The following is a 24,030-nucleotide window of genomic DNA, read 5'->3' on the forward strand; positions in this document are numbered from 1 at the left end:
CCCCTCGTTTCTCACCCCATCCTTTGTCTGTCTTGTCTATTTAGATTCATCCGGACAGGGACTGTCTCTCACCATGTGTTTCCACGGTGCCTGGCACAATGGGGCTCCAATCTCTATTTGGCTCTCCAGGCATTAGAGGGATGAGGACATTGCATAAGGCCACAGCAAGAGACACAATCCGCCACGGGATGAGAGAAGGGGATCTGAGAGCATGAATCCTGATACATTTATATTTGGAAGCCGAATGTGCTAATAAGTTGGCATGAAGATATTTTTTAATGCTCACTATTTAATTTATGCATCACTGACACAGCTGTGAAATCTCAAGATAATTTAGTTACAAACAAGTTGAGAAAAGGGGTTACACTTGAATTTAATCCTTACAAACACTGATTAAATTGCTTGCTAGGTCATTGGGATGCCTGTTTTGCCACACACAATTTTGTTCTACAGTGTACAGTCGAAACTTGTACCACTTTGACTATGCCACTACAGTTAAAGTGGGACAACTCCCTTCCCTTGTGTGGATGCAGCTATATGGGTATAAATGTGCTCTATACCCATGTTGCTATTTTTGTATGGGAAGGGAATAACTATACGGGTATAAGTCACTTTAATAAAGGTGTCAATGCATCCACATTAGAGGCCTTTACTGGTATAACACCAGCAGTGAAAATCACATCCCTCACCTCCATGATTGGGGCTTCTAGGCACTCATGTAAATAAACAATAATTATCATTACCAATAGGTAGGGCTTCTTCCTATTAAGCATAGCATCCCCCTGGGGGGTAGTGTGGAAGCACACTACTCCAGCAGGAGTTGCAGAGCACTCTCGTCCTTTGGTGGACTTACTGCAATACCCTTTCTGGAGTACACCAGTACAACTCCCTACCTACTAGTCTCGCTCCCTCAGAGGAAGTGGTCCCTGCACAAGGGCTGGAAATCTGTCAAAAATAAGGAGAGAGGGAGAGGAAGTCTCCTTATTCTCTCCTGTCCCTCCTTCACCCCTTGTGTCAGAGTCTGGCCCCACTGCAAGTCTCTCAGAGCTGGAATGCTGTCCTTGCTCTCTTCTATACAACGCTGAGCCCTTGCTAAACTGTTATGATCAATAAAAATACCCAGCTGCATCTCCACGGCCCTCCCCACCCCCAAATATTTTTTTAGTTAATCACAAAGGAGAGTTAGCAGGGCTACGTCTGCAGAGATAAAACACAGCCTTTGTTTTGACTAGAACCAACTGTGAAAATTTTGACAGAAATTGTTGCATTTGACAGAATTTGTTTTGAAAAAAAAAATCGATCAATGTTTTTTTACACCGGTACAGGATTAGATTTGTTTATTTCAGAACGGCTTTTCGTTTTGCGTTTTATTTAGAAGTCAAAAGCAGAACAAAAAGTTTTGATAATCGCAGAACAATTTTTAAAATTTTATTGAAATGACCTTTTTTTAAAAATTCATTTTGTGGGAAATTTTGAAATTCTGTTGTTTCCATTGCAATTCTGAACGAAAACCTTTTGAAATCACAGAATTTCCCGCGAAAGGGAAATTTCAGTTCCCACCCAGCTCTAGTTATTCAACCAAATGTAGATTCAACTCTGTCATGTATCACACACATGTCCCAGTCATTTAAGTGTCACTGAAGTTTCTTCAGGTGCAGGTGAATCCCGTTCTTGGAGCGCAGGACGATCTGAGGTATTTTGATGGGAGGCTTGGCTGGGTCAGGGGAGAGCTCAAAGCGCAGCAGAGTTAGTGCAAGAGCCACCTTCATCTCGTTCATGGCGAACTGCTGCCCGATGCAGTTCCTGAGCAGAGAGAAGCGGCAAATATTTCATCGCTAAAAGTTCTGACCAAACTGACCCAAGCCAGTTAACGTAGTAAGCAGAGCACAAGAGGCGGCCACAGAAGATTCACTTCTATTGAGCATCAAACTGAGCCCACTTGATGGGTTAGTAGAAATGGCTGGAAAATGGAAATTCCTTCCCACAAGAAAATGTCACCTTTTGGTAATTTTTTTCGTCTCAAATAAGCCTGGGGATGTGACAGCCTGGGGAGCCGACCAGCCTCCAACCCCCAGTTCCCTGAGTAGACTGTGGAGCAGAGAAGCGACTAGCGGCTGCCCTTTCTTCACCAAGTAGAAAAGAGATGGCAGCAGAGCTGTAAACATAATTGTCATCTGGTGTTAAACATCTTCCCCAGCTAATGCCTGCAGCCCAAGAACATGCCTGTTTTATTACTTATGTCAGGCAAGAAAAATACTAAATGCTGCACTTTGCTCTCTCCGGTCACAGTATAAAGACCAGGTGCTAAGCCAGTTTAAAGTGGCAAAGAGCCATCAACTTTCCTATGTGGATTTAGACTGGCTAAGCATCAGCTCTCTACCTGTATTTGTTTTGGATAAACTAAGCAGTGAAGCTGGTTGGGATTTTTCCACTGGAATGATTTTCCAACCGAAAATGCAGTCTTCGCAACAATGAAATTTTCCTCAAGAAATTTTCCAATTTTTGTTGGAAAATTTTGAGGAAAATCTAAATGAAAGCTCCTGTAAGCCAAGCAGGCCGTGTGAAGAGACTGGGGAGCATTTGTTTAGACGTTCCAAAGGAAAATTTCAATTTTGAAGAAATTGCCTCTATCGTCAGGAAATTATTCTAATGGAAAATTCCTCACCAGCTCTACTGGGTAGTTTATCAGAAACAAACACAGGCAGAGGGCTGATGGGAATCAGCATAGATATAGTGAAGTTGATGAAACTATGCCATCTATACTGGCTGAGAATTTGGTCCCTGTGGTGGAACTGGAGAGCGCAATTCGCAGCACCTAACGGTGTTTCTCTTGGCTGATTTGTAATTAAACAAAAGGTTTGTTCTTTCGTTGTGGGCATTAGTCAGGAAGAGGATTCTAGACACAGGTGACAATTACACGTACAGTTCTGCTGTGAATACAGCAGGAAAGCTGCCACCTCCTTTCTCCATAGTGAAGAATAGCTACAGGGTTGGTAGTTCTTCACAAGTCACACGAGTTTGGCTTGGACTAGAGTCCGGTAATGCCAGAATCTTAAGCCCTCTAGTGAATTTCAGCTCCCCCTGGGGGGTGGGGAGAAGCCTCTGATTGGCTGCTCTCCCCACTGCCCCACTTCTTGGGGAAGAGCAGCCAATCAGATCAGCTTCAGGAAGAAGGCAGAGCTCTCTTCTTAGTAGCTGACATTGTTTTCACTGGATGAGCAGAAAAAGCCCGGCAGCTCAGGGCTGATCCCTCGTTTCCTGCCTGCGAACAACAGGGATGGCTCCTCCCATCCTCTCTCCCTGCCTGCAACTCCCAGCCCTGACAAGGGAAAGGGGACCTTGCTGTAGTCCTTCCAGGCCTGGGAGTGGAGGTTGAGGAAGCTGCAGGAGGAGCAGAAGGGAGGCTGGGAACGGACAGAATTGATGTGGAGGCAAGATTTAAGGAGGCAGTGGAGTGGGGGGAAGAATTGATTGCTTGGCAGGGGGATGGGTAGATGTCTAAGTAGGAACAACTGCAGCAGAAGCCAATATCTCCTAAATAAACCTGGGAGTGTTGGCCTCACTAATTGTCATACAAACAGTGGGGTTCACACATCAAAAGACAGACCAAAAACCACACTATAATCTGAAAAAAAAAAACCCTCATGATTTTTGAGCCCATCTCGTAGTGGTATGAGTCTGATTCATGATTTCTGAATCTTTGGGGTTGGAAATACTGCTGGTATTTCTAACAGTATCCCTTATGCTGATGCATTTCAAGAACGGAGTATGAGCTGATACTGTCTTGGGTACTACTGAAATGTGGGAGACGGTAGTGCTGCCCTTAGAAATGGGATGTTGATTTGAGAGCAAGCAGGGTGGGTTTTCTCTTGCTGGGATTTTCTCCATTCGGACAGGATGACACAGTAGCACTAACCCCTTTTGTTTCATACATTCTAAGGCCAGAAGGGGCCATTGCAATCATCTAGTCTGACCTCTTGTCTAACACAAGTCATATAACTTCCTCAAAACAATTCCTAGAGCAGAACTTTTAGAAAAACATCTAATCTTGACTGAAAAATTGTTGGTGCTGGAGAATCCACCACGATCCTTGGTAAATTGTTCCAATGGCCACTTGCTCTCACCATTAAAAAAGTACGACCTATTTTCAGTCTGGATTTGTCTAGCTTCAACTTTCAGCCATTGGTGCATGTGAAATTTTCTTTGCTAGATTAAAGAGCCCATTATTAAATATTTGTTACCCATGTAGGTATTTAAAAACTGTAATCAAATCACCATTTAATTTTCTCTTTATTAAGCTAAATACATTGAGTTCCTTGAGTCTATCACTGTAAGACAGTTTTTCTAATCCTTTAATCGATCTTGTAGCTCTTCTCTGAACTCTCTCCAATTTATAAACATCCTTCTTGAATGGTGGGCATCAGAACTGGACACAGTGTTACAGTGGTGGTTGCAACCGTGCCACACAGAGAGGTCAAATAATTTCTCTACACCTACTCAAGATCCCCCAGTTTATGCACCCCTTTTAGGCCAGAGCATCACACTGGAAGCTTATGTTCAGCTGATTATCCACCCGGCCCCTAAATCTTTTTCAGAGTCACAGCTTCCCAGCATGGAGTCCACCACTCTGTAAGCATGGCCTACATTCTCTGTTCCCAGATGCAGACATTTACATTTAGCCATATTAAAATTATATAATTTGCTTGCACCCAGATTAGTAAGCAATCTAGATCAATCTGAATCAAGTAGGAACATTATATTGCAATATTTTCTTACCTGTTTTGTCCTTAGTAGTAATATCTGAGCAACTTGCAATCTTTAATGGAATTTATCCTCACAATATGTGTATTTTATAGACCGGGACCAGAGTAGACTGGCTTGCCCAAGGTCCCACAGCACATCCGTGGGTAAGCCGGGCATAGATCCCAAGTCTCCAGACTTACAGTCCAGTGCCCCTGTCCACTAATATTATTGTGCAATAGAGCCTACAATGTGCTAGACACTTGGTAAGATAGACAACAAAGGACAGTCCCTTCCTCCAAAGAGTTGACAGTATAGGGACAAACAAGCAGACAGAGGCCAGGGCAGGAAAATAATAAAACAATTTTCTATAACCATCAACAAGGTTCCCTATAGGTAGCACAGCAAAAGTGGGATTTTAAGAGGGACATAACAGTAGAGAGAAGCAGGGGCCTTGCAGATGAGTTCAAGGTCAAACCATGTATAGGGAACCACACTGAAGGTGGTATGGAAGTATTGTTCTGACATGCTGTGGATTTAAACAGACATAAGCCTGAACTGTAGCATTTGGATCCAGGTCCAAGAGTTTCCAGAGGTTGGGGATGTTTGGATTTGGAGTTTTGCTTCAGTCCCAACTTTCATTTTAAGCACACACTATTGAATACTTGGAGAGCATGTGTAAGACAAGGGCACTCTGACATGGCACATGGCAAAGACAAAAGGTGAAATTCTATTCCCCTTGAAATCAATGGCAAAACTCCCACTGACTCCATGAGAACTGGAATGTCATCCCAAAGAGGGAGTGATTCATCAGTGTCCAGGGAAGAGGATTTTATTTAACTAAAGCGACGTATACAATTAAATATACTCCACCTGGGTCCAGCTGCAAAAGGCAGAAAAGCATAGGAATGGCGTCTAGTTGAGTTCTCTGGTGAGAATCTCAAAGGGTCGAAGACCTGCAAAGAATAGTAAAGACACGCAGTTATGGAACTATTGCTTAGTGTGGCAACCGAGCTTAGCTAGTATGGGCCGGATTCCACTCTCAGTTACCCCTGCACAAGCCCACTAAAGTCAAGTAAATGGCCTTATCTTAATGACAGGGCAATGTGTACCAATGGTTTGGGAGGGGAAAAGGGACACAATTTCCATCACAATCTCTCTACATAGCTAATACCTTGTATTAGTATATGGCTCCCAGCTTACAGCAGAGAAATGGCCCCATCCAGAAGATCCTTGAGAGACCTACAAACTTCCCAAAATGAAGATCGGTGGGTGTGGGCCCAAACAAATATGGGAGGAATCAGGGCAATGAAATGTATTATGTCAGCTTTAGGGTTTGGCCCAATGCATGGGTGAAACTGGTTCTCTCTTCACCTTTAATTAAAAATTCACATAGAAACAAAATTTAGTTTTGTCTGGATCTCCCATTATCCAAAGGTCTTCACATATCCTCTACAATCTATAGTTAACTGGAGTCCTCGTACAGCATGAATACTATGTTATCTACATACTTCTAGTGAAAAATGGTCATCTACCCAAGAAAAAGGCCTGCTTGCTGCTTCCTGTGCACATAGGAACTTCTCGTTGATCTGACAAGTGAGTATGCACAAGGAATAGATATCTCATATCCAAAAATATCTTATCAGTCTCAAGTACTGTAAAAAAAGAAGTACCTCTGGATCATGCCAGACTGTGGGGTTTCTGTGAAGACCATAAATATTCAGTGAAACCAGGGAGCCTGTTAAGAATGAGAGAAATAAATCAACGTAAGACGGGAAAAATGTGTCCTAGACTATGGTGTTCTGTCCATCTACACTGTAAAACTAGACTAGTAACAAATCTCCTTTTGAAATCCTTTTGTTTTCATTTGCCACCCATGTGTTTACTGAGTAACAGAGTTTCATCAGGGGACCACCTCATCCTTTACTGACTAATAAAACAAAAATTGGCCAAAAATGTCAAAGAATTTTTACAGAAGGTGAAAAAAGTCACTTCAGGTAAGTGTCAGGAGAAGGGGAAATGTTGAGTGGGGGAGGAAGTCCCAAAAGATGTTAGAGGTGGATGTGCTCCATGTCCTTATCAATGCAAGGTTGTTTCTTGTGGTTTGTTCTCCTGGTCTTTGTCTTATCTGCTTCTAAATGAGTCCAATGTCGGGCCTCCACCTTTTACCTTTGAAGATTGTGGAACAACTTATAGACCACATGTCATAAATATAAAGGGAAGGGTAAACCCCTTTAAAATTTCTCCTGGCCAGAGGAAAAATCCTCTTACCTGTAAAGGGTTAAGAAGCTAAAGGTAAACTCGCTGGCACCTGACCAAAATGACCAATGAGGAGACGAGATACTTTCAAAAACTGGGAGGAGGGAGAAAAACAAAGGGTCCGTGTCTGTCTGTATGCTGCTTTTGCCGGGGACAGAACAGGAATGGAGTCTTAGAACTTTTAGTAAGTAATCTAGCTAGGTATGTGTTAGATTATGATTTCATTAAATGGATGAAAAAAGAACTGTGCTGAATAGAATGACTATTTCTGTCTGTGTGTCTTTTTTGTAACTTAAGGTTTTGCCTAGAGGGATTCTCTATGTTTTGAATCTAATTACCCTGTAAGGTATCTACCATCCTGATTTTACAGAGGTGATTCCTTTACTTCTATTAAAAGTCTTCTTGTAAGAAAACTGAATGCTTTTTCATTGTTCTAAGATCCAAGGGTTTGGGTCTGTGGTCACCTATGCAAATTGGTGAGGATTTTTACCAAACCTTCCCCAGGAAGTGGGATGCAAGGGTTGGGAGGATTCTGGGGGGAAAGACGTGTCCCAACTACGTTTCCCAGTAAACCCAGATAAAGTTTGGTGGTGGCAGTGGAAATCCAAGGGCAAAGGGTAAAATTAATTTGTACCTTGGGGAAGTTTTAACCTAAGCTGGTAAAAGTAAGCTGGTCAAAGAATCAATCCTGAAGCACTTGCATGAGAGGGAAGTGATCAGGAACAGCCAGCATGGATTCACCAAGGGAAGGTCATGCCTGACTAATCTAATCGCCTTTTATGATGAGATTACTGGTTCTGTGGATGAAGGGAAAGCAGTGGATGTATTGTTTCTTGACTTTAGCAAAGCTTTTGACACGGTCTCCCATAGTATTCTTGTCAGCAAGTTAAGGAAGTATGGGCTGGATGAATGCACTATAAGGTGGGTAGAAAGCTGGCTAAATTGTCAGGCTCAACGGGTAGTGATCAATGGCTCCATGTCTAGTTGGCAGCCGGTATCAAGTGGAGTGCCCCAAGGGTCGGTCCTGGGGCTGATTTTATTCAATATCTTCATAAATGATCTGGAGGATGGTGTGGATTGCACTCTCAGCAAATTTGCGGATGATACTAAACTGGGAGGAGTGGTAGATACGCTGGAGGGGAGGGATAGGATACAGAAGGACCTAGACCAATTGGAAGATTTGGCCAAAAGGAATCTGATGAGGTTCAATAAGGATAAGTGCAGGGTCCTGCACTTAGGACGGAAGAACCCAATGCACAGCTACAGACTAGGGACCGAATGGCTAGGCAGCAGTTCTGCGGAAAAGGACCTAGGGGTGACAGTGGACGAGAAGCTGGATATGAGTCAGCAGTGTGCCCTTGTTGCCAAGAAGGCCAATGGCATTTTGGGATGTATAAGTAGGGGCATAGCGAGCAGATCGAGGGACGTGATCGTTCCCCTCTATTCGACATTGGTGAGGCCTCATCTGGAGTACTGTGTCCAGTTTTGGGCCCCACACTTCAAGAAGGATGTGGATAAATTGGAGAGTGTCCAGCGAAGGGCAACAAAAATGATTAGGGGACTGGAACACATGAGTTATGAGGAGAGGCTGAGGGAGCTGGGATTGTTTAGCCTGCAGAAGAGAAGAATGAGGGGGGATCTGATAGCTGCTTTCAACTACCTGAAAGGGGGTTCCAAAGAGGATGGCTCTAGACTGTTCTCAATGGTAGCAGATGACAGAACGAGGAGTAATGGTCTCAAGTTGCAGTGGGGGAGGTTTAGATTGGATATTAGGAAAAACTTTTTCACTAAGAGGGTGGTGAAACACTGGAATGCGTTACCTAGGGAGGTGGTAGAATCTCCTTCCTTAGAGGTTTTTAAGGTCAGGCTTGACAAAGCCCTGGCTGGGATGATTTAACTGGGAATTGGTCCTGCTTTGAGCAGGGGGTTGGACTAGATGACCTTCTGGGGTCCCTTCCAACCCTGATATTCTATGATTCTATGATTCTAAGCTTAGGAGGTTTTCATGCAGGTCCCCACATCTATACCTAGAGTTCAGAGTGGGGAAGGAACCTTGACACCACACCACTAGGAATTTACTCTTGGTATTTATCTGTATATCTGTAGTGTTGAGGAGCCCCAACCATGGCCCAGGACCCCACTGTGCTAGGTGCTGTACAAACACAGAACAAAAAGACAGGCCTTGCCCCAGTGAACTTACAATCTAAGTATAAGACAAGAGACAACAGATGGAATCAGACAGACTGCTGGGGGAGTTCACAGAAGTAACGTTCATCAGAAGTGGTCTCAGCACATTAGCAGCCAGTTGTGAATTTTTTGTAGGGTTTATGGCAAAGGGAGAATTTTAATGATGTGATGTGATTTTAATGATGCCCCAAGTGTGAGGGGCATCATGGGAGAAAACCTGAAGATGCTTGTTGTAAAATTTAACAAGTGGTTGATGGAGGCTGATATCATGGGCGGGCTGGAGGTGGGAGTTGACCTTTCGATACTGTACAAGGGATGATAGGTAGGGGTGAGGAATGCGATAGTTCATGAAGTAAAGACAAGTAGCTTATGTTTGATACAATAGAGAAGAGGGAGCCAGTGGAGGGACGCAAAGAGGGATGACAAGGTCAGAGTGACAGGTTAGGAAAATAACCTTTGCAGCAGCATTCTGAATACATATCAGTGAGGCAAGATTGTCTTGTTCATGACATGCAAGATAATGAGAGCATTGGCTACAGTTTTAGCTGTGTGGCTGGGTAGGATACTCCAGATTTTAGAGCCATTATACAGAAACAATCTGCGAGACTTAGACATGGACCTCTCTAGATTCTCACATCGAGTCTGAGTCAAAGATGATGCCCAAGTTGCGGGCCTCAGTGATGGGTAACAGGGTGGTCAAGAAAGGAGGTAGCAAAGATGGGTTTGGAGGGAAGAATAAGAGCTCTGTTTTGTCCATATTGAGCTTGAGCTGATGGCTAGACATCCACAAGGGGAAATCAGAGACAGGCTGAGATTTTTTGTTTGGACAGAAGGAAACAGGTCTGGAGTAGAGAGGTAGATCTGTGAATCATCCACACGGAGATGGTAGTTGAATTTGCGTTAACAGATGTTCTTGATATTTAGCCTAAATCAAGTATCACACTATTACTCCTAATAATAGTCCCCATGTCTCCCTGAACAATTCCCTTTCCTCCTTTCAGTTTATATAAGTATATAGAATGCTTTTGGAATGAGAGGCAATATACAAGTGAGAGACATGAACATCACTGCCATCGATGTACAGGCATACAGCAGCTTAATTAGCATTTAAAGAGGAGATAGACTAAGCAGACCTTTTGGTAAGGTACGTCCATCAACAAATGTTACAGGTGCACTGAGTTCTCGTGCTACACCAGGTACCGGAGGGTAAAGACGAAGAGTCTCTTTGATGCACATGGTGGTGTAAATCATCTTCCCAAAGTCATCCCTGAAAGGAACCAGAAGCAGAGACTGGGGACAACTGACAATGGCCAAAAAGATATTGTTCATATTTTCTACAGAGATTTACCTGCAGGCAGAGCTGTGACCTGGAAAATAGAAAACTGAAAGGTGAATGTTATAACCAGTAAGTCTAGTAGATTACAAGCAGATGGGAGTTCTCACTGTGACATCCAAGGAGGAGGGAGAGCTGTGGGGAGGCAGTGTTTATGCAAGCCAAGTAGAGGAGGGAGAGTTCTCCCTCTGGTTTTATAAGAGAAGGGGGAGCTGTACTCTGCCTGGCTCCCTTACTTTAAAAGGAGCTGAAAGGGGAAGGGTGGTTACAATGGACACACTTAGGCAACCTTCTCTACCTCTCCATCTATAATATATAGAGTTCTTAGGTCTTAAGGCAAGAAGGGACCATTAGATCATCGAGTCTGACCTCCTATATATCACAGACCATTAAATTTCACCCAGATCCCTCTGAACTGAGCCCAGTTGTTCCCAATAGCTTATATTTGACTGCAGCATATCTTCAAAAACACATCCAACCTTGACATGAAGACATCAAGAGATAGAGACTCCACCACTTCCTCTCATTCTTTGTTCCAATGGTCAATCACCCTCACTTTAAAAAATGTGTCCATTTTCTAATTGCAGTATGTCTGGCTTCAGCTTCTAGCCACTGCCTTTTGTTATGTCTTTCCTCACTAGATTAAAGAGCTCTTTAGGACCTGGCATTTTCTCCCCATGAAAGACACTGTAATCAAGTGACCTTTCAGTCCTCTTTCTGATAAGCTAAACAGATTGAGCTCTTTAAGTCTCTCATTGTAAGGCATTTTCACCAGCCTTTGAAGCATTTCAGTGTCTCTTTTCAGCACTCTTTCCGACTTTTCAATGACCTTTTTAAAATGTGGACACCGGAACTGGATGCAGTATTCCAGAATCAGTCTCACCAATATTCTATGCAGAGATGGGACAAATGTCTCACGTCAAGCTGCAAACGCCATTCTGTTTTGTGAATGCCATTTTGACTATAAACTGCCACGTGCCCTCTGATTTGTACTGTGGCCTCTGTCTTGGGCTGGGCCACCCAGGAGGTGTTGGGAGAAATCAAGAATCATGAAACTTGATGGTCCTCCATTCTAGTGGGTTCACCCCAGAACAAAAGGTTGCCTGCAGTCCAGGAGAACTAGCTTTCCCAGTTGGGAACTGAGGGGTAAGGGGAGAGACAACTGGGGTTAATAAACTGATCACCTGATAGGGGTTTCAAAGTTATTTGGGAGGTAGATTAAAAGGAAAATAAGTTCTCACCATTGAACAGTATTTCTGTCTCCCAGAATCTCTTTGATCTCTTTCCTGCATCTCTGCTGGTGCTCTGGGTGCAGGGCCATGCAGTACAAGAGCCAGGAGATCCCACTGGCCGTGGTATCGTGACCCTCAAACATAAACGTGTCCACCTCGGCACGTAGGTCTTCATCAGATAATCCAGCTCCATTTTCATCCTAAGAACACATGGCTTCTATCAGGGTTTCATGGGCTTTCCCAGGAAACAGACATGAGGTTTCCTGCTGCTCAGAGCTTAAGTGACAAACACGTTAGAAAGGAAACCCTGGAGCATTAATCCCAGTGGGTCAGATCTTCCCGTTAGGTTGGGGAGAAATGTAAGGAACCCTGCATGAACTCCTGTGATGCAGACAGGTAAAACTGCAGTCCTTGCTGTTCCTCGAATGCAGATACTGCTTCCTGCTTGCTCATTCTGGAGGACAAGAAACCTCTGGGAGGATGGTGAGTAGTAAGGAGGAAGCTGGGACATACCTGTCCCCTCCCCCTTCACTAGCCCATGGAAAGGGCATGATGCACCAAGGGAAACACCGGAGATTCCTTGCATCCCTTAGAAGGGATGTAGCAGTGGACTTACTAGTACCCCATGAACAGTGCAGCAGCGGGCGGAAATTTCTCTCTACTCCTGGAGCTTCCCCAGACTAACACAAAGCTATGCTTAAATGGTATGCACAGTCCTGCGTAATTACACTGCCATCCAATCATCGCTGCGTTAAAATGATCTTTTCTATAAAACGATCACTCTTTTGATCTACAGGAGTCTGCTTATGTCTTGCCAGTGACTCCACTTTATGTTAATGGAACTAGGTGTGGTTTATAACCCAGACTGCACATGAACAAGGCTCCAGTGTTTCTGTGGCTTGAACTATGCACACAGGACTCTGTATATTGCCACGCTCTGCAGCCACAGAGTCAGGGCAGAATCCATCCCTTGCATCAAAACTATGCTTCTGAACATTGATGAAGCCGGCTAATCAATTGTAACCTTTTCCCTGAAGGAAACATATTGTTTGGAAGCTGCTGTCCACAATGCCCAGGCCTCTCTCAGTGCTGCTACTCGAAATGCTCGCATACTTGGCTCCGATCAGGTCTTGCAACACTCACTTTAGCACTCAGAAGGATGTCCAGAAAGTCCAGGTGGCGCCTCCTCTGGATCTTTTCAAGCTCTCGCTCATCTTTAAGGGAATCCTTTCTTTCTCTGATCACTTTATCTGCATCAAGAAAACATTAAAATAATTATATCCCATTTGGAGCAATGTGTGCACTGTGATTCCCCAGAACCCCAATGGATCCCAAAATACCAAGGAGCCAGAATTCTTTGATTCTCATTATTTCTGAAATGAGATGGTCACTCTGCGTGGCTTCTGAGGGATGTAAAGAATCTGGGCCACAGCAGAGCTGCCTGAACTCCCTACACTGATGAGAGCATCTCCTGTTGGTGTAGGTACTCCACCTCCCTGAAAGATGGTAGCTATATCAATGGGAGAAGTTGACTTAGGGCTGTCTACACCACAAGTTAGGTCAGTATAACTACCTTGCTCAGGGGTGTGGATTTTCCACATCCCTGAGTGACGTACTTATACCAACATAAGTCTGTAGCATAGACTAGGGTTTATCTTGGAGCCTGGCACAAATCCTTAATGAGAGGTGAGAAGAGGATACTGGGAAATACCTGTATGGTGATGTGCTAATCTGCAGGCCTTGTGGAATTGACGCCCTTGAGAACTGAGCCAGTAAACGAGATGGTTGTGATACGGGGGCGACTGCAATCTCAGATGCACCATCAAGCTGAGGTCCATGACCGTCTGGATATATGAATTGTCACTACAGAGAGAGAGTCAAGGGAGAGATGGATAAAGACTGGGCAGTGAGTTTGAGCGTGCTGGGGGAGAGATTGCAAAGATTTCAAAATTGGTGATTTTAATGGTAAGTGTGTGGTTAGCGCAAGACCAGGCTCAGCTAGCATGACAGCAATGTGAACAGGCGGTAATGTAGTAGACTGCCTCAGAGAATGGACTTTTCCTTCCAAAGCATTCAGACCAGCCTGCACAAGGCAAAGCAGTGTTCCCAGGGGATAACTTGAGTGTTTCTAGTTGAATGTCTTGAGCTTGCAATACTTTTGCCTGGCCTTGCACCCGCAGTCTAAACATCTGATAACTATGTGCCCAGTTCTATGAGGTGCCAAGTGCCCTCAGCTCTCCTTTATTGGAATAGGAGTGGCGGGCGCTCGGTGCCTTCCCAGTTCAGGCTTTTGGGTTGTGAGATTGCGGAACCAAAAGTCACTAGTCACGTGAAAACTTAGGGCTGATCTTGATCCCATTGAATTCCATAGCAACCCCCCACTAACTTCAACAAAGCAAAATCAGACCAAGGGTGCTGGAACAGTTTGTATAGTGGGGGTGTTGAGAGCCCTTGAACCAAACTGTAAATCCTGTATATAATGGAAACCACTTCAAGCCAGCGGGTGCAGGAGCACCTCCAGCACCCTAGTTCCACCACCTCCAGATCAGACTCATTATGATTTTACCTACTCTTAGATCTAAATAGCTGTATAATATGATTGACTGTACGTGAAACAGCTTTCTTGGTTTGCCTTGAAAGAATGCCCCTTGTCTCAGTTAAACAACAACTGTCTCACTTTTGTTACCACCTCCACCAAACAACGCCTAATTCTCATAAAGATCAGCTGGTGGCATCAATAGTCTAGTAGCTTCTGCATTTAAAAGACACCAGCACTTCTCGATCCTGAGGCAGGCTGTAAGAGGTGCTGAATCGGTCCCAGCACCCCTGATCCCAATATTCCCCTGTGTTAGAGACATGAAGATCAATAGGCTAATGCATCCACTACTTCTATCACATCTGTGTAGTTCCCAGTTCGGACACAATTGCACTGCACTGAATTTAAAGTCACTTAAGGTCAACAAGAAAATTTCATCAGGATTTGACATCACCCGGTACTGACCTGTCCATCTGGCAGTTGCTCTGGTAACTGAAGGCAGATTTCATGATGCTGTCGAGAGTCATCAAGCTGACATGTTCAAAGAGCTCCACTGACTTATCCTGTGTGATCAGCTGTTCCCATTTATCCTATTGGAAGAGAGTAACGAGAAGGGAGAAATTTTCCTAGGAGTACAGAATCCTGGTTACAGCCATTCAGTTGGGTCTGGGCCACCTCCTACATCAGGGGACCTTGGGCCTGTGGGCAGGTGGCTGTGATCTTTAATGGTCGAGGCAGTTTCACTGACAGTCTTGAGATTAAACCCTGGGCTGCACGGGAGGCTGGGAGATGGCAGGAGCACCTTTAACAGAGCTCAATGTCTGCCAAGTCATCACAGGTCACTGTGTGGAGATGTGCAGTGGGTTAGCATGGGCTCTCTTCTGCTCACTGTCCTACAGTGCTGCAGCTTTGGGAGCCGACCCAGCATGCACCAGGGAGAACATTCTAAATATTTTTACATCCTTCTCATCTACTAGGTAAAGGTTCTTAAATCAGGAAGGAGCACTAGGAAATCATGACAGTACCTACCAACATCACTCGGACAGAATCTGCCATCATGGTCACGTAAGGTTTCAAAATATCATAGTGAAACCCTGGCGTCAGCAGCCTCCGATGCTGGAACCACTTTGGCCCATTTAAGATCAACAATCCTTGCCCTGTGGAGGAGCACAGTGCATAAGAGCTGGTTAGATCACTTCCTACTAAGCAATTGATCATTTCAGGTGGCATGATTACAATCCAGCCATAATATGAATGAATATCTCTTCAGTTCTATCCGGTGTATTCATGAGAAGGATGAGAATTTTTCTTTAGAACATAAGAACATCCATACTGGGTCAGACCACTGGTCCATCTAGCCCAGTGGTTCTCAACCGGGGCATGCAGAGGTCTTCCGGGGGCACATCAACTCATCTAGATATTTGCAAAGTTTTACAACAGGCTACATAAAAAGCATGAATGGAATTAGTACAAACTAAAATGTCATACAATGACTTGTTTATACTGCTTTATACACTATACACTGAAATGTAAGGACAATATTTATATTCCAATTGATGTATTTTATAATTATATGGTAAAAATGAGAAAGTCAGCAATTTTTCAGTAAGTGCTGTGACATTTGTATTTTTATGTCTGATTTTGTAAGCAAGTAGTTTTTAAGTCAGGTGAAACTTGGGGGTATGCAGAACAAATCAGACTCCTGAAAGAGGTAAGTAGTCTGGAAAGGTTGAGAGCCACTGATCTAGCCCAGTATCCTATCTTCCAACAGTGGTCAATGCCAGGTGTTTCAGAGGCTATGAACAGAACAGAGCAATTATCCAATGATAAAGTTGTCTACTTCCACCTTCTGAAAGTCAGAAGTGAGGGACACCCAGAGCATGGGGTTGCATCCCTGAACATCTTTGCTATTAGCCATTGATGGACCTATCCTCCATGAACTTATCTATTTCTTTTTTGAACCCAGTTAGATTTTTAGCCTTCACAACTTATCCTGGCAATGAGTTCCACAGGTTGATACTGTGTTATGTGAAAAAGTACTTCTTTTGCTGAGTGACATCATTAAACATCCTTGATTTCACTTAGAGCTTTTTGGAAAACCATATTTTTCCCCTGTGAGAAATTTCAAATGAAAAATCTTTGTTTGAAAATTTTTAATCAACAATTTTCAGTTTTCCTATGGGAACCAAACCAAAATTCATTTTGAATCAACTTTTCTGAAATTAAATGTAAGCTTTCAATTTTTTTAAACTTAAAATGTTGTTTTGTTTCAACTCAAACAACCAAAACAAAATGGTATTTTAAGATAGAACAGAACATTTTTCACTGAGAAATTTCCTGCTGAAAGCTGAACATTTGTGTCAGAATCGATATTTTTCCACACAAATTTCAGTTTCAACAAAGCCATATTTTTTGAGGAGAAAACTTTATGTACAAAAAAGTGTAACCAGGTCTAATTTCAATCCAGACAAGGAAATTCAAGGTTAAGGCTCAAAGCTGATCTGATACTTGTTTACGTTTGTCACGTTTTACCACATAATATCATGTGAAAAATATTGTATCTAATGTGCTTGGAATTAAACCTCTGAAATAGCTAGTTACAATGATGACATGAGTAAAGGGATGGAGCTTACGCCTCATTTCTCAATCTGAACTCTGATTTCCCCACTTTCCTGCATTTCATTCACACCTTTCCAGTTACTGTCACTGTCTTTTTTGTGAGTTAGCAATTAAATGCTATCGCTCTGTATCTATGTGGTGCTGCTTCCCTCACGAATATCACCAGCAATATTGTTACATGAAGTAAATGAGAATGAAATATGACAGTACAAACCAATCCAGGGAACCAGGAAACTGTATGTCACAAGAGGCTTAGGGTCTGTAGAATTCAATAGAGAAGATAAATATAATATTAGGTTAAAATGATATAGAAGGTGAATAAGGCGCTACTCACGGTGAATAAGGCATCAAAATCTGATCCTACGTTAGTCAAACAATTATTAGAATTACTTCTAAGCTTTAATCATGCTCTCGTTAGTAGCAAAATGTGTATTGGGAAGGTCAATCTCCATACAGGAAAACTGTTACATTTTATATTAAGGTTCCATTCATAGATTCTAAAGGGTTAATAAATGTCTGACAGACTTTGTAAGCATGTAACAGAGTAATATGTGGTGTTATAGGGGGGTTATAGCCACATCAGAAAAAGGCAGAATAGGCTTGGCCCACTGAGGAAGAGGCTACAGCTCTAGTGAACACAAGCTGTCATTTTCCAGGTATTTTCCAATGAGCCAACCTTTCTGGAGTGTGGGCAATACAGATTGAAATGGACATTAAGGGCTGCATTTTCAGACTGGTCTAAATAAGTCTACCTTCTGCCACCCACAAATTTTCAGGCATAAATATTTGCAGGTCCTGTATATTAGGAACCAGAACCTGCTTAGCTGGTGTAAATTACACTCATTGTTTGGACTTCAGCACTTATTAATTGCTCTTCAGATGGAGAGTGATCATTTTCTGTGTGAGTATTGAAAACAGTTGATCAAAATGCTCACAAAATACTCTGATTTCATTATATACCAGTTTCCGTCTTAAAACAATGGAATTTTCTTTGAATAGATGCTTTTCACTTCACCCTTAAGTAAATATCCATTTCTGAGACTTCTGCTTTACAGATAACAGTATTCAGTGGCATTTGCAGTGTGGAATGATATCACGATCACTCAGATATAAGATGTGTTATATTTTTGGATCCAGCAGAGAAAGAGAGAGACACACAGGGAGATGCTAGAAACATTGCTTTTTGCTGTGTTTCGGGGGTAGCCGTGTTAGTCTGTATCCACAAAAACAACAGCTTTGTGCTGCGCTTGCTTTATTGTTCTGGCTGAATAACTGAAACTAACAAGAAAGTGAGGCATAGCGCTGGGAAGAGGGGACTGCTCAAACATTTAGAGGGACAGGACATCACAAGACGTAGTGTCTTTACCTCCTCTGCTGTATACCGCCTTAGCATATTCAGGGTGGTTGATGCACAAGAATGCTAGGAAACCGCCAAACCACATGTGGTGACATTGTGGGTATTGTTCTGCCCAGGACGCTGTGTTGTCTAGTTCATCCTCTTGTTGAAGCTGTGTTGTAAATTAAAGGTAGGTGTAGTTCATGACAGATATTTAGCAGCACTATCTGAATGGGGAACAGTCCAGGGAGTTGATTAGTTAGATAAGACAATAGTTAATAGGCCAAGAACACATACACATCTACATTTTAATAATGCTACTGACTAGGCTTTTAACGTCACTCAAAGTGCAGAGGTCCTCTGTTCATTAGAAAGGCAGATCAAGGTGGATGAATATGGCTAAGGCCAGGGGGAACCATAAGAATTAGCCCAGAGAGTTCTTATTTAAGTAATTCCTCTTTCAACCCATCCCCTTTCTCCCTGTTCTGCCTTCAGATCTCCATCTGGACCTTACCTCCCCCTCCCATTGTGTTTCCTCATCCCATCCCCACAGAACACCTGGCCGAGTCTGTCCTGGACCTTTGAGCTTTCCGCCTGAGTTCTCCCATGTAGCACATCTAGAATCTAGCTCAAATGAGCATTCAGGGCAGATCCTCAGCTGAAGGACATGGGAAAAGCCCTATTGAAGGCACTGAAGCGATGCCCATTTACACCAGCACCTGGGATTTAAGCACAGACCTAGTTGTGACTGACAACTTGCGTGGGGGTTGTCTAGGTTTTCCTCTTGTTGAAGCTGCATTGTTAGTTAAAGGGAGATGTAGTTCAAGACAGATCTTTAGCAGCACACTCAGAATGGGAAAGAGCCGTGCTACAGTCAGGGGACTGGATTAGTCAGATGAGACAATAGCTAGCGGGCCTTGGCAGGACTGCATGTATGTATTTTTGTAAAGATGCCATTGTACAAGCTTTGCAAGTCACTCCAAGTGCAGAGGTCCCCCCTGTGCATTAGAAAGGCCGGTAGAGGTGGATGAATAAGGACAAGGCCAGGGGGAACCATAAGAACCAGCCCACACAGTTAAGCGTTGCTTAAGGAATCCCTCCTTCAACCGGTCTCCTCGCTCCCAAAAGGAGAACTCTGAATTCCAACAGTCCTCCCACTCTTAAATAGGATTCTAGGTTACAGCACCCTGTGGATCAGCCATGCAGACCCCATTGGTTTTGGCAACCGCAAGTTCTTCCCTTTGAGAGCTAGTGACCAGACAGCCTGCTTAAACCAAAGTATAGTTTAATGTTAACAGCAGGAATGAAGCATAGCATAACTCAGACAGGATTTTAAAACAATAGTCTATAGAATCATAGAATATCAGGGTTGGGAGGGACCTCAGGAGGTCATCTAGTCCCACCCCCTGCTCAAAGCAGGACCAACACCAACTATGTGCATGTCTATCCTACCTAAAGGCTTGCCATCCTGTGATGGAAGCCTTAACTTCCTCAAGACACCCCCAGCTCAGACATTGTCTCTCAGCCACCCAGAAGTGTGTACTGGATGGCAGTGCTTAATTTGTGCCAGGGCTAAGCCCCAGCAACTCTAGGCTTAGCAGTTCATAGTCCTGGCACCTCTGGGCCTGCTGCATCGGTTATGAACGTTAAAAAAATTGCTTGAGCCCTGGCAGCTCTTTCGTTACAAATTAAGCACTGCTGGGAGGTGTCATATCTCCAGTCATTGTTTTGCCTTCCTGTCTGTTTCCCAAAGAGCTTGATGGGATATGCTGATGTTCCGAATGCACCCATGAAAAACTTCATAGATGCGCCTTTTTCCTACCTTACAGGACCCAGAACTCACTGAGGTCTTTCAGATCAACCTCATCTGAAGTGGCCCAGGACAAGTGGCTTGGGAGAATTTTCAAAACATTGCCAGACACCTCTCTTTGTTCTGAGCCGTGTGCTGGTAACTCAAAAGAGAGTGAAAAATCTCTCTATAGGCTGCAGAGCATGCATGCAGAATCTGAACTGGCCTTTTCTGGAAGGTTTAATAGGAGAAAACAACCCTCTGCCTTAACCACAGAGAGCCTGTGACCTCTCCTTAGCAAACATGACCATAATGCAATCAACTCCTATTCGTGGGAGGGTAGAGGAAAGTAAAGAAACTTCTTGCTTATGGAAACAAGGAAGACACATGTGCGCGTTTGCACACACACACTCACTACAGTCCCAGTTGCTACTTTACCATTTTAAGGTGGACACACACACTACAGTCCCAGTTGCTACTTTACCATTTTAAGGTGGACACACACACTACAGTCCCAGTTGCTACTTTACCATTTTAAGGTGGACACATACACTACAGTCCCAGTTGCTACTTTACCATTTTAAGGTGGACACATACACTACAGTCCCAGTTGCTACTTTACCATTTTAAGGTGGGGACACACACACACACTACAGTCCCAGTTGTTACTTTACCATTTTAAGGTGGCCATACAGCCAGTGGGTGGGAGGTCCTGGGAAACTTTTAAAGATTTTGAGCAGTTTCTGCTTCCTCCAATACAGCTGGATTGCTTTCAGAACTACACAGACGAGGCACACCACGGCCGTCAGGTGAAAAATCTGGGCGACAGCTCCATGCAGCCAAACCCCAGAAGGGTTCATTACTGTCTCCAGTACAGATTTCATGCTGCTGCCCTCATTGGCAGGCACTGTATAATAAAGCCCGAACCCTGTCAGCTTCTGTTACACTCTGTACTGACTGTATGCACAGAGTCAGACACACTCTTATCACATCTGACTGCAAAGATTAGACTCTCAGGTGCTTTTCAAATGGATTATAAGCACCGCCCAAATCGGAACAACCAGGGGTGAAGTTTGCTGAAATAATAGCCTCTAGAAGGCAATGAGCATTTTGTGGGAAGCTTGTCTCTGACTCTAATTCATGCAAAAGAGGCTGGATAATTGTATAACTGATAAAGCTCTGGGTAGCTATGTAGCTGAGGTAGGAGTAATCATTTTTCTCTGCCTCAGAACATAAACAGATCAGAAAATGCACCTCACACAGCTCTTCATGGCAGCGTAAATCCTGCATGCAGAGTTGTAGCTGTGTTGGGAGCAGGATTTTTAGTGTTTAGCAAAGTTAGAGAAGTATGGACTGAATAGAGACACTGGATTTATGGCTTATTATAACAATCTATAACCCATTAAGCCCCCGCCGCCCCATCTTTTTTGCCCCTATAACGGGAGAGATGTTAAAGGGCCACATCACCTTGAATGCTCCCTTGAAATAGTGGTAACTCCTTATGCTAAACCATCTGTTCTACCTTGTATTTAGCTGTGACACTCTGTGTTTCCCACACCTGAAGGAGAGCTCTGTGTAAGCTCGAAAGCTTCCCTCTCTTTCTCTCACCAACAGAAGTTGGTCCAATAAAAGAGATTACCTCACTCACTTTGTCTCTATAGTAAAACCTGTGAAATAGATCCTCCGCTGCAGCTACGCTGATTCACAAGTGGAGCAGATTTACAAAATGATAGAACCATTAGCAGCCCTGGTGAGTTCAGCTCTGAAAAATCTGCTGACAGACAGGGTAGATTAGGAGATTCTAAAGTCAGCAGGGACCATTAGATCATCTAGTCTGCCTAGGGTGATCAGATGTCCCAATTTTATAGGGACAGTCCTGATTTGGGGGGCTTTTTCTTATATAGGCACCTAAAGCCCCCTATCCCTTGTCCTGATTTTTTACACTTGCTGTCTGGTCACCCTAAGTCTCCCCTCCTGGATGTAGCCTCTGCCATTTTGGGAGCATTATAGATGCTGCTCCTACAGAAAGTAGCACAGAGATATAAACTGGGACTGTCTCTGAGCCTGCCTGGTTTGGCTGTCCTGGAGGAAGACACCCGGATCTGTGGCAGGAAGACAAACCTGCTTGACAATGCTTGGTGACCAACAGGGCTCGGGGGGGGGGGGGGGGGGAATTGCCAGCCATTTTTACTCTCTTGGTCACAGGGTCTGAAGACGACCCAGAGCCCCCCGATCCACAAGAGAGGCCGAGTCCCCAGAAGATGCAGCAACTGTGGAAGTGGAAAACCCACAGAGACCCCACTGCACTGGCCGCCGGGACTCGATCCTGCCTGAGATCCCATCCAGCTCTTCCTTTATATAGCTCCCTATTCCTAGCGACAGTTTCCTCGCTCGCACATGCTCGGTTACCTCAGAATTGTGATTGACAGCTGTGAAACAATTCTGACTGACAGCTCAGAATTGACCGTTAGCTCAGAATTCTGATTGACAGCTCTGAAACAATTCTGATTGGCAGCCCAGAATTGACCATTAGCTCAGCATTCTGATTGACAGCTCTGAAACAATTCTGACTGACAGCTCAGAATTGACCGTTAGCTCAGAATTCTGACTGACAGCTCAGAATTGACCGTTAGCTCAGCATTCTGATTGACAGCTCTGCCCTTGAAAACCAGCTAGAGGCTTAACTGACTCACCCCTCTGTCACCCCTTACCGCACATGCTCACTGATGACCTTCACCTCCGAGCTGTGATTCTGCTGAGCCGTGCCCACACCCACTCGGCTCTTTGCCAGGGCACCCTTTTCTTTTTCTGGTTCCTGGAATCAGGCATATCGGCAGGCAGAGAAGGCGGTGGGAGAGGCATTGCCAGAAGAGGGCTGAGAGAGCTAATCCCCGAGACGGCCAGCAGGAGGTGCCGCTCTGGTGAGTGTATCCCATCACGGTGCTCCAGAGCTGCTGAGAGCTCCAAATAACAGAAGCTTCACCGGGGAGGGAGCTGTCTGCTGGCATTTCTTGGTCAGCCAAGGGAAATGACAGGATGGGCCAGGCTTCGTTTACATTTCCCATATGTGGCAGTTTGGGGAACTGTGGTCAAAATTCAGTTAATTTGTAAATTTAGGGGTAATAAAACACTGTTATCTCTGTGAGTAACAAAAGAGCAGGAGAACTGAACCAACTGTGCCTGCAATTATGGGTCACCCTAACCATCACTGCAGTCCGGCAAGGTTGGGTACTGGAGCCCCGACAATATGAGAGAAGGAGAAGGGGCTGCTATCTTATGGGGGCAATGCCATCTGTGGTGGCAAGACCTGTGTCCAGGTGCTATGTCACTGATCTGTATCTGAAGAGGTGGTGGAGAGGTAGCTTTCACGAAGAAGAGATGGTTTTGCAGACAGTGGCATACACAGAGGTGTTATTGAGGTAGGTCAACTGAGATACTCCAATGAGGGTCCCAGCTACCCAAGAATGAGAGGAATAATCAGTTCAGCTGGGCAAAGTGGTGTAGCTCCTGGAGCAGATCAGGCAGCGCTTTCCTTTGGGGCTGGACATAGACCTGCCTGAATTCTGCCAACCCGTGACAAAGAAAACTTTACTCACAGTTTGTTGTTTTGTACAGTGGACTCGGTGCTTGGGAGGAGAAGTATTGCCTGTCAGGGGCACCTCGGGGGTATGTAGTTTTCCTAGGTTTCTGGGCTGGGGCGTGAGCCAGTGTTTGCTACATTTTCAAAAGGAACCTTAGACATTTGAACCAGCCCTTTTTATTGCCTATAACCTCTGGTATAAGGTTCACACTGATTTTTGTTGTTGGTTTTCAGGAGTTATTGCAAGATGGGTTAGGTCCTTATTTATTTACATCCCTGAGTCCTTTCCCTGTTCTCGTCCCCTTGTTTTAGCTTACCTTGTTCCTATCCAGGGATTAAACAGTTTGTTTTTATGTGGACTTTGATTCAATGTACTAGTTAATGAATGTCCTAGCAGACAAGGGGTTGTTAGTCCTTTG

At 44.1% G+C, this 24,030-nt stretch overlaps 1 protein-coding gene across 2 annotated transcripts; it reads right to left on the reverse strand.

The window, feature by feature from the left end:
* Positions 1-279: 279 nt before the first annotated feature.
* LOC140916316 (cytochrome P450 4B1-like) lies at positions 280-23,695 on the reverse strand. 2 transcript variants are annotated; one of them, XM_073357799.1, is made up of 12 exons: positions 23,628-23,695; positions 18,273-18,469; positions 17,121-17,165; positions 15,317-15,444; positions 14,753-14,877; positions 13,463-13,614; positions 12,895-13,001; positions 11,761-11,951; positions 10,320-10,453; positions 6,414-6,478; positions 5,614-5,696; positions 280-1,803 (listed from the first exon to the last, which is right to left on the reverse strand). In XM_073357799.1, the coding sequence occupies exons 2-12, from the start codon at positions 18,346-18,348 to the stop codon at positions 1,635-1,637; spliced, it is 1,275 nt and encodes a 424-aa protein (XP_073213900.1). In that variant the 5' UTR covers positions 18,349-18,469; positions 23,628-23,695; the 3' UTR covers positions 280-1,634. The 2 variants fall into 2 exon arrangements, with proteins under 2 accessions (XP_073213900.1, XP_073213899.1); XM_073357798.1 differs by lacking the exon at positions 23,628-23,695 and adding an exon at positions 20,706-21,032 and having other exon boundaries at positions 18,273-18,414.
* Between the last annotated feature and the right edge of the window lie 335 nt (positions 23,696-24,030).

The sequence above is a fragment of the Lepidochelys kempii genome, chromosome 8 (assembly GCF_965140265.1).
Source record: "Lepidochelys kempii isolate rLepKem1 chromosome 8, rLepKem1.hap2, whole genome shotgun sequence".
NCBI classification, from domain to species: Eukaryota; Metazoa; Chordata; order Testudines; family Cheloniidae; genus Lepidochelys; species Lepidochelys kempii.